This window comes from Peromyscus eremicus, chromosome X (assembly GCF_949786415.1).
Source record: "Peromyscus eremicus chromosome X, PerEre_H2_v1, whole genome shotgun sequence".
NCBI lineage: Eukaryota > Metazoa > Chordata > Mammalia > Rodentia > Cricetidae > Peromyscus > Peromyscus eremicus.
The window spans coordinates 128,806,501-128,817,531 of record NC_081439.1 but is presented as its reverse complement, the minus strand read 5'-3'; the positions used below and the strand labels follow the sequence as shown (position 1 = coordinate 128,817,531).

At 45.1% G+C, this 11,031-nt stretch overlaps 1 protein-coding gene across 1 annotated transcript in view; it reads right to left on the bottom strand.

Annotated features, from left to right (window-relative positions):
- Positions 1–5,418: 5,418 nt before the first annotated feature.
- Positions 5,419–11,031, bottom strand: part of Mamld1 (mastermind like domain containing 1) — a 60,063-nt gene continuing 54,450 nt past the window's right edge. The window contains 2 exon segments of the mRNA XM_059251236.1: positions 5,419–7,629; positions 9,731–9,815. Of these exon segments, the coding sequence (XP_059107219.1) occupies positions 6,560–7,629; positions 9,731–9,815 (1,155 nt within the window). The 3' untranslated portion in view covers positions 5,419–6,559.

Here is an 11,031-nt window from a genome sequence, read left to right as displayed (position 1 = left end):
AGCAAAAACAGGAGGAAGACAAAGAGAAAAATCCACTTAAGAAGCAAAGAAAAAAGTGAAAAAAATCCACTGATGGCCTGTTGGAGTTCACTTCTGTCTACTTTCTAAAGTCTGATGCAGGGATTCTAGTTTTTTGGATTGAATCAGAATGGCCCCACCCTAGGAAAGACAAGCAAACATGCTTTTTAAACTGTATTCCAATCCTATGATTTCCATGGCTGGGTTACAAGTAACAGATAAAAGGTTGCACATAGGATATGATCCTGGACACATATCCCAAGCATCCTCAGCCTGTTATAAGAGAAGAGACAGACAGTGTGGTGGCTCACCTTCCTGGGGACTTTTGTTAGGTTCCCTAGGTTTGGCCTCAGTACTGGGAGGGAGATGATGGGGTGGTTTGTGGGAGAAGCACCCTCTCCTTAGCAATGGAAGAAGGTCATCAGTCATCTGGTATTTTTCAGAAGCTGTCAAGCACTGCACAGCTTCTGTCTTACAGTTCTCTCAGGGAAGAACTTTCAGTCAGGGGAGGGGTGTAAGTGTGATACTGGGATGCTGGTGATGGTAGTGGGACTCTCTATCAGGCAATATTAATTGAGCTCTTTGATGGAAAGAATCTAGCAGCTTCCAAGCTCTTTCATCCTACAAGTCTTGGTCTTAATTGTCAACTTGATAGGATTTAGAAAGACTTTAGACACAGAGGACATCATGAAAGAGTGGATGTGACTAAGAATACAAACCTCTGCATGTGTCTATGAGCATGCAGCCCTTCAGCCAGAGGGGTTTAACATTGGTGGAATGACCTCCCCTGAATGTGGGCATCACAATCCCAACAAGCATTTCTGTCTTTGTTTCTTCTTTAAAATAGTTATTTATATTGTATGTGGTTAGATATTTTACCTATATGATTGTGCTCCACATGTATGCAGTGCCTGAGGAAGTTAGAAGAAGGACATTTCAATATGAGGGAATTCATGCCTGGCACTGTAAACCTAGCGAACTACTTGTGACAGGAGAGGTCATGGACCTAGAAGAGAACCTACTACTGCCACTTTACTAAATCAGTATAATTTCTAACTATATTAATTCTAAATACTATGTCTACTTATGTGCGTAATTCTCATACCTTATCAAAATAAGCTTCTTTTTGAAGCAGATGGAGGCCATTACAGAGACCCACAATTGGTAAATGCATAGAATAAGTGACCATGGAGTAATCATCTCCACTTGGTACACTACAATGCAGCCCCTAAACATTCATCTCAGATGACATAATGGAAGAGCAGGCAGAAAGAATGTAAGAGCCAGGGAATCATGATGCTTGATGCTAGATAGTGTCTTCTAGACATGACAGAGATACTGCACTCATGAAATCTCAATAATGTGGTTATTGAAACAAGACCTACATAATAACAATACCAGTTGACGTGCCAAGGGAGATAGAAGGAATTTCACAAATCACCCTTAGATGAAGCACTAAAGGCAGTCAATGGTTGCTGAGGGAGGGAGAATCAGTTTTCTTAAGGGATAAGAACTTTCCCGATAGGTTATGCTATCTCAGATGGCCAGTCCTAAACACATATACATATGAGCAACACTAAATGAACTCAGTAGATGATGATGATGATGATGATGATGATGATGTGTGTATATATGTGTATAAAATTATAGATGAAGAGGTCAAGAATTTGAGAGAGAGTAGGAGGGATATAGGAGGAGTTGGAGGGGTAGAAATGATGAAAATACAATACTCATGTAGGAAATTCTCAAAGTATTAAAATTTAAAAGATTTTATTAACATATACATATTAATGAGATTCATTATGACATTTTCATACATGTGCATAATGTATGTCCAATGTAGTCAGCTGTCTCATGTGGTCATCACCACATCTTCCTTTAAAAATGTGCTATATCTCTTCTTAAACTGTGAGTCAAAATAAATGCTTTCTTAAACTGCTTTTGTCAGATATTTCATCACAGCAATGAAAATACTAACTGATCTACGTAATTTTTTTCCGGGGGTCAATGGGGAACCCAAGAACTCTGAACAGATGAATCTCACTCTTCTTAGCTGAGATGCTCAGATACTGAGCAGCTACTGGGGTGCTGGGATGCTGGGTGTGGTCTCAGAAGATAGAGCCAGAAGATAGGGAGAGGATGAAGGCACCCTAGTAAACTGAGAATTAGAAGTGGAAGGAGCAACATCTCTTGGGGCCCAAGAGAAAAAACCCCAAGAGCCAAGAGTATCATAGCTTTGTTGAAGGGGCACTCCCCACTGCTACTGGGGAGTAAGCAACTTGCCTTGGCTTTATGGGTGCAAGGAAATTGTTTTGACAAGAGGACTTAGGAAGAGGAACTGAGCAGGAACCAAATTGTTCTGGGTTGGGGGTGAGAAGAAAAGGGAGATGAGTGCCAGCACTCCTTGGAAAGGGAAGTAATGAGCAAGAGATGGTGCTGTATAGGTGTCCTTGGGAGGAACCCTAAGAGGAGAGGCTGGTGGGCTAGGTGAGAGGGAGCAGTGATAGCAGCACTGTGGGAGTACACATCTCTAAGAAGGAGCAACCTGGGACAACTATCATTCAGAAGCAGAAACCACGGATTTAAGAGGAGTGCAGTGAGTGCAGGAGGGTCAGGTGACGGAAAGTGATGAGAGAGCTGTTCTGTTCTGTGGCCCACCCTTGCTCAGCCTTGAGTTTGCCAGGGTAGGTGACTCAGAAAGTTTGTCCCTCTGGGAATGTGAGATGGAGCCAGCACAGTGGATCAAGCTCCACTTTTATTTTGGATCACAGTAGACTGGCAGAGCTAGCTGTGAGATTCTTGGGCAGGCTAAGGAGGTATCTTGGGAGAAATTGGAGGGAGCTTTTACAGAGCCTGTAATGTAGCTTTGGGACTGGCCAGTTCTGAGGACTAGCTCATTACTACCATATGATTACTGTATGCAATTTTTGCTGGAATTGAGTCTAATCACAACCAACGAAGTGCCAATGAGCTTTCTGCCACCCAACTTTTGCTTCCCTTGGGCTGTGGCTTGCCTGATGAACAACTAGGGCCTGCTTGATGTGTGGATGATATGACAGGGCAGTAGGGCATGAGGAGAAAGAGGCATCAAGATTAATAAATGAAAGAAATCAATGACAGAGGAGGGAGGGAACTACCTATGACTAAGGGGCTATGTATAGGGGACAGCATTCATAAGAAAGAGACATAATGTATAATTGTGGTAGAATGTACATGCTATGTAAATGACTTATAAAGGGTCCCAACACCAGTGACCAGGGCTTTTGAGCCCCAGATCCTGTCTCAATTTTTTAGCCTAATTCCATTCTCAGGGGTGCCCTTTTTTTCTTAGTAAAGAAACTCTATTTCTGTGACAATCCATGTATCCCTGGTTTACCACATGTATATATGAGCAAATACAAATGGACTCAATAAGTTGTATATGCATATGTAAGCATGTAACAACACAAATTAAAGAAAAGACTTTGAATTTGAGAGAGAGTAGAAGGGGAAAAGTGAGGAGTTAGGGGCAGGGATAGAAGGGTCGATGGGATATAAACACAGTATTCACATAAAGACATTCTCACAAAACTTTTCAATAAAATAAAAAGGTCCTGGAAATCTCAATGGGTTTCCTCCAGACTTTGACACATGCCTGTAACAATGGAGACTTCAGACAGAAGAACAATCCTTATAGGGAGTAATGACTGACTATAGGCACATCTCTTACCTGGACCTAAAAGGAATGCTCATCAGGTAGTAACAGAGGCCAGTGTGAGCAGGGGCCAACAAAACCAGGGATTTGGGCATTAGGGCTATTCCTCTGAATGCCCTCTACTCAGCCACTGACTGAGGAAGCTACTCTATCCCTGGGGACCTTTGCCCTTAGTCATGGCATTGAATGTTGGGTGTGGGCATCTTCTAAGAGTATTTTACATTGGGTTTCAGCTGCTGCTTCAGCTGGGCTCTCTCTCTCTCTCTCTCTCTCTCTCTCTCTCTCTCTCTCTCTCTCTCTCTCTCTCTCTCTCTCTCTGTGTGTGTGTGCGCGCGCGCGCGCGTGTGTATGTGTGTGTGCGCGCGCGCGCGTGAGCTTTGTGCTCCTATTGGCTCCCAACCGCCTTTAGGAAGATATGATTCTATTTATGAACTCCTGTCACCTGCTGACTAGGTCCTGTCAACCTGGTGGAAAAGGCAAAGTTCTTATTAGGGTCCCCTTCAGAGGAGGCTAAAATCAGGTGTTCTTTGGAAAGCACTTGTCATGATGGAGAGGGCCCAAGGATAAGTCACATGGGAGTCTCTTGTTTTTGCATTTGTCTAAATGGGAACTGATTACCCTGGGCAAAGTCTCTGACTGTAGATGCTGGTCCAGGAGTGGGAGAAGAAAAGGGGGGGGGGTGGTGGTTATATCTCACACTGCTGTGAGCAGCAGGTTTTTAAAAGGCTTGGGTCTGGGACCCTGGGGGTGAAGCTCCTCCTCCAGAGGAAGTGAGGCAGATCTCAGTCATGCTTTTTCATTAGTGGCCTGGACCCAAAGGGGAGGTAATGTGGGCCTTTCCTTGTACCATTGCTGAACTCTTCTGACTCCACGTTTCCAAATGAACAGAGTGTGGTGCAAGCTAGACCAAACCAGGAGAAAGGATTTTAGACCTTTGAGCACACTGTAAATGTGCACACCTGTTTAGGCATACTACTGGGGTCTTACGGCTGTCTATGAAATGCAGGTCTACTTCTTCAGCAGTGGGGCCAAGCATCTCACCATCTTAGGATCAGCCTCTACCAAATCTCTATGTATGAGCGCCCTTTCTGCAAGAAGAACTGGATCTGGCCCTTTGTGGTTTGTTGTCTGCAGTATCTTCCCCACTGCCTGGGGCCACCTCATCTCAAGTGGATGAAGCAGGAGCTCATTTCTCTATGGAGCCACACTTAGCCCATATTGTAGGGCTGCATCAGGGTCTGACCAGGGAGAGAAAGTATGTATTCTCACAGGGTAGAAGGATAGTGGTTGGGAGCCCTCAGAGTGTGTCTTTCTACCCCTAGCCCCAGCCTAGAATTTCCAAAGTGGCTGCTTGTTCCCTGTTTCTGCCTCTGTAAGATGAAGGGCTGAGGTCAAACTGACTTGCTTCTGAGCCTTAATAATAAAACATTCCACAGCATATGCTGTGAAATTTGTCACACCCACATGCGTACATGTGCACAGGCATACATGCACACACACACACACACACACACACACACACACACACACAGAGAGAGAGAGAGAGAGAGAGAGAGAGAGAGAGAGAGAGAGAGAGAGAGAGAGAGACTCTGCTGCAGAGTTTTTGTGGTGCATAGGATAGCAGCAGCTTCTGAGGGCACCAAAGTCATAGCTGACTTGGGTTTGTGGGGATTAGAGGCTCCATGAAGAAAATGAGAACACAGAGACACTTTTCTTCTGGCTGTTTATTACAGAACAAAGGGGCAAAACCCAATTAATAACAACAACAACAACAAAACACACTGGCCCCAAACGGATGCCAGATTTCAAATGTAGAATCAAAATACAAGGTGGCAATTAAAATGTGATTACACAAAATCTGGACACTGAGAAAAGTTTACAAGACAGTGGCTGTGGATTTTCTCTAACAGACACTTAAATATACATGACAAGAATTGCAAATAGAAACCATTTAAGACAAACCCCAAATCAACTATTAATGTTTACAGACTTTCCCCCCAAACCACAGAGATTTACATCAAAATGAGTGTTAAATGTTTTAAAGCAGACTTAAAGCATCACTCTGTGATGGTGCACCAAAGCTATTTAAAGCTGGGGCTTTCTCTGTGTCTGAAAGTCACCATAGGTGACAAAGGGAAGGGAACGCTCTAGTTCCTCGAGGTGGCCAGCTCTCACAGTGCTCAGCTCAAAGGTTATTTCCGCACCTCTCCCAAGGAAACCTAAAGGATGCTCTTGGCTTTCCATGAGTGTCTCTGTGGGACACTTAATCATACCATGACTTTTGCTGTAAATGCTCATTAGGGAAGAACTAGCTGAGACTTAAAGGCTTGCAAGAGATAGAGTCACACGGGGTAGTACAATTTGTAATGGAGTGGAAATTAATGACCAAGTGGCTTTCTATTTGGCATTTGTCAGTTTGCACAATACCCCTTAGTCACATCCATATCTCTCGTGGCATGAAAACCTCAGTGACTCAGCCACCTGGTTTAACAAGGTGTCACTGGAGCGAACAACACAGTCTGCATATTTGGAACAATGTATAATAAACACAGCTCTATTGAAACCAAAGCTGCCACTTTATTTACAAAGCCACAAAACCAAGTATAAATACTTCTGTCATTTATGATTAGGAAAACCATTTACAAAATTTTCAAATATATACAAGTAGCTTCAAAAATCACCAGCTTTTTATTCATCAGGTAGATAAAGGGATGGGCAGGGCTGACAGGATCCAAATTGTAACTAGGAGCCTAGTGTGGGTGTCTGGGGCCAGTTTCAAGTTGGCTGCAGATTCAGGCCACTCCTTTGAGTGAGAGCACGGGGCTTTCTGGAGCACCCTGCTTTGATTTATAGTTCCTCAGCACCCTGGGTGACTTGGACAGCATTCTGGTTTGTGGCATTTTGGGCAGCAGCATGCTGTTCCAAAATGTCATCTATCAGCCTCAAGTTGCACACCCAGTCTTCATCTGGGGCCACACTGGAGCTTTCTAAAAGCTCATCCATGAAATCCACCTCACTGCCTGCAGATGATGGTGAAATCAGACCATCTGTTTGGGACTGGGCCTGAGGCAAGATATTGTCCTGTGGCTCAGGGGTTGTGCCAGTTCTGATCAATGAACCTGGGGACTGGCTAGTGGCAGCATTAGCAGCTACATAGCTTGGCGGCTCTAGTCCCTGAATAGGACTCATAGGAGAGCAGCTGGCCATGCTCTGCTGGAGGGACTTGGTGCTCAGTACAGGCACGGGCCCCTGTGCTGGGCTGTGCATAAGGCTCTGATTGCTCAATAAGCTGAATCTGGGGCTGGCCAGAGCAGCACGCATCTTGTGGCCAGGCCTGGCTCCTGGGGCCATCTGATTGGCTTGGACCACAGCCTGCTGAGATGGAAATGCTAGGGCTGTTGGGGGTGTACTTATGGGTGCCTTAGCAAAAATTATGGAGTTGCTATCAAAATGCTGCAGCATGCTATTATCTACTTGGCTCAGGGGTGATTCCTTTGAAACTGGTGTGGCTACAGCTGCAGCTGCCACTGCCCACACTGTATTACTGAACACTGGAGACATCATTGGCACACTGGGGAGGCTGAGTTGGTAGTGAGTCAAGGGTTGGCTGCCCAGAGGGTTGACACAGAGCTTAGGCCAGGGTACTTCTGGGGGCATGGCCTTGGCTTTGGGACAGACAAAGCCAGGACTGTTCAGGGGATCCTGACCCGAGCCTGAGGAGATAGGAAATGGGAGGCCGGTGTTGACTTGCTGCTTCCTCAGAGTTGATGAGAAAACACCCATGTGACTTGTGGGTGGTAATATTCTTGGAATCAGATTGTCCTGAAGGAGCTCAGTTTTGGGTGGCATCATATGCTGGTTGGATGAGGGTTTTGCCTTGGTCTGGCTACACTTGGAGATGACTTGTTCTTGTACTGCTGTATAGAAAAAAGACATAGGGATTAGTTTTAAAGGTGTCCTGAATTTTGGCTGTAGTCACTGGGCACGAGCTACAGGCACAATGTAGTTTTCACTCCCACCCTTGGCTATTTCTCTCCCAGTCCCTCCCAACTCCCCTCATTCCTTTGCTGGAATTAAGGTCTTTTGAGAATACCCCATGCTCACAGTATTCTCTACACCAGTGGTTCGCAACCTTCCTAATGTTGTGACCCTTTAGTATCGTTCCTCATGTGTGGTAACCCCCAGCCATAAAATTATTTTTATTTTTACTTCATAACTGTAATTTTTCTATTGTTATGAATTATATCTGATATGCAGGATATCTGATATTCAATCCCTGTAAAAGAGTCATTCAACCCACAAAAGGGTAATGGTGCACAGGTTGAGAAACCCTGCTCTACAAAGAGCCGATAATGCTGGACTTGAAATGCCAGCTGATTTGTCTGCCTCTTCATGTATATTGGAGGCTCTGTGAAGGCAGGGGCTGTGATTACATTTACTCTAATACCCTGGCACTATCCATCCCTCAACAGATGGTTCCTATTTTATAGAAGAAAGGGAGAGGTGGGGGAGGGCCTGAGGAAGAAAGCTCAGTCTCTTAGACAACAAAAGGCAGGATTTGTCTTAGTTTCTCCACCTGATATATGTAACACACATAGGTGAAGAGTCTTCTGTTCCCTCCAAAGTCCCATAGCTGAAGCAGCCTCAGCTGATCTGAACTGCAGTGGAGGTCCTTTCTAAAGACTGGAAACTTGAAAGCCTCATGTCCTGGAATGTTCATGGTGGAGAGACAGGAGCAGATGAAAGGTGAGACCCTCAGCGCTTTAGGGTAGGGATGAGTTTCTTTTCATTATTGGGACAGCCTACTGTGACCCATATTTACTGGGACTTCTGTGGAGTAGGAACTGTGGCAGATGGTGGTGGTGTACTTTGCTCTAGGTCAAGTAGGGAGCATCAGAACTGGCCTGTGTGATCTCCCATATAGCTGATGTTTGACACTATGAATAGATTTTCCTCCTTTACTTGTAACCATGCCTAGGATCTTTCTGTAGTGTAAAGCAAGTGTTTCACCTAGGTTATAGTCCAACCTCCTAAGGCTAGTCTGCTGAGTCCTGTTTCAGCTGACTCATGCCTGGCCTCACTGGCACTCTAGCCTAGCCAGGGGAACACAGCTCTGTCTGCTACAAGGTCAAAGGAAGCATGGTATTTTGCACAAGAATTGAGGATCAATGATGTTTAGATAACACGGGGCTGAAATAAAGATGTAGCCCACCTGTATGAGGGCCAGCCAACAAGTGCTGAGCACTGCTTCTTCAGGACCCATGAATTAGATATCATTGCACTAGCTTGGAGAGTTGTTTAACTCAGGTTGCCTTGGTGCACCTGTAAGCTCCATGAAGTAGAAGCTGAGTTTTGCTGACCACTGCCAATAAATATGGATGATATTGATAGCTGTGATGTAGGATAGGAATCTTTAGTTATCTGTGGAGGATGTGGGAGCACCCCCCCCACACACACACATACAACCAATATCTAATTAGGGTAGAGAATCTTCAACTCCCTTTTCATTTCCCATACCTTCCAGATAAAGGCCCTGAAACCCATTAGAAATAACTTGGAACATGTGTGTTGGAGGGGAGGGACAAGGAAGGGCCCTGAGGGGCCTGTTTCTCATTGAAAGTGGGGTAATGGTGATGTACTTTTGTAAGCCCAACAGATTGGGGGGCTGAGGCACAATAGCAGCTGGAGTATAAGAGTAGCCTGGGCTACAGAGTGAGAACCTATCTTCAGAAAACAATGAGCAACAACAGAACAGGGGATTTAAGGGATCTGACTCTGTTTAATCACCCTCTCCAATTAAAGTAATACTGGAACCACTATGCCTCTCATTGGGGTGGATAATGCTCTTAGAGGCAGGTGAACTGCTCTCAGTGTTAGATTCCTATCCTGGGCACCACTGATGTGACTTTCAGACTTCTCTCTGTCCCTCTAACACCATATGCAAAAACTGTAGAGTCAGAAATAGACTGGCACTCCTCCTCACAGGCTCCTTTAGGAACACTGATCTTTTCTGCTTACCTTGAAATTGAGTCGTCTGCTGGGTGATATACAAATTCTGCTGTTTAGGGGTCATTGCCATAGGACCTGATCTCTGCTTCTCTTGCTAAACAGAAGATGGAAAGGACATATTAGATTATCGATACCAAGAAACATCAGCCTTGGATTGCTGTGTAGGGACCTAATACTAGGCTTTGGTGCAGCAAAAGCATAAGCAGACACACCAACACACACTCGCATGCATGTCCCACCCTTCTGAGCAAGATCACACAAGTAGACATAAAAGAGTATGCATCTGGGTTAAGAAAACCAATTGTAACAGCATAGGGTGGGGCAAGAGAGACAGAGCTCAATAGCAAGAGAACATAGAGAAACAGTTAAGCATTCTGAATGTCTGTCTGCTCAGGATGGGTCAGCAGTGAGATATGGTTGCCAAAATATAACATTAGGCTGCATTATTAGAAGCAGAGTATGTAGAAGGAGGGAGGTGACAGTCTTATACTACTCTGATTTGGCCAAACCACAGTATTAGCAGGTATCTGGGCGCCTTACTCTGGGAGCTTGAGACAAAGTAGCTATATCCAGAGGATGGTAAGCAATGGAGCATAGGGATAAATACTTTAAATTACCCAGTCAAGGGATGGATGGTGTGCTGAGGCTGCTAGGGATAGAACAGAGTGCATTCTGGGCTATTTGGTGATGAATGCCCAGCTTCTGCAGGACTGTCATGGAGTCCTGTGGATTAATCCAGATGTTCCTGAATGGTCACATGGTCTGATGGACACACCAATCTACACCAAGGGTAGCCAGATATTCACTGGCCACTTCCTTTCCTCCTGACCTGATGCAGTGTGGAAAGTGGGAGGAACTTCCTGTCATTATCTCTAAGTGGGCTGGGTGTTCAGGGGGAGGAGCCCTACTTCAGGGCCTCAGGCCCCACACTCAATTTGGAATCAGCTCATAGGACCAAGGACAAAAATACAACCAAGCAACCAATGAGGCCTAAAAGCCAGACATAGTAATGGCAGCTTGTTTTGAGTTCTTCATGTTGGCATGGCCTGACTGTGACTGGAATGAAGGTGTGACTTGCCATATGTCAGGGCTCATCCTCTCTTAACACTTGTTACCACCTCCACCTTTCTCTCCTCAAATAGTCGGCTGCCAGTATGCCAACCATCAAAGGCAGCTGTCAGGAAGTACACACCCTTAGGTCACTTGCTGGCTTGGTGACCCTAGATGTCAGAAGATCTGATCTTGGGATATGAGATTCCTGTGTAGGGCCAATTTCTCCACCAAGGTGCTCTCAGATGCCCTTCTCTGCA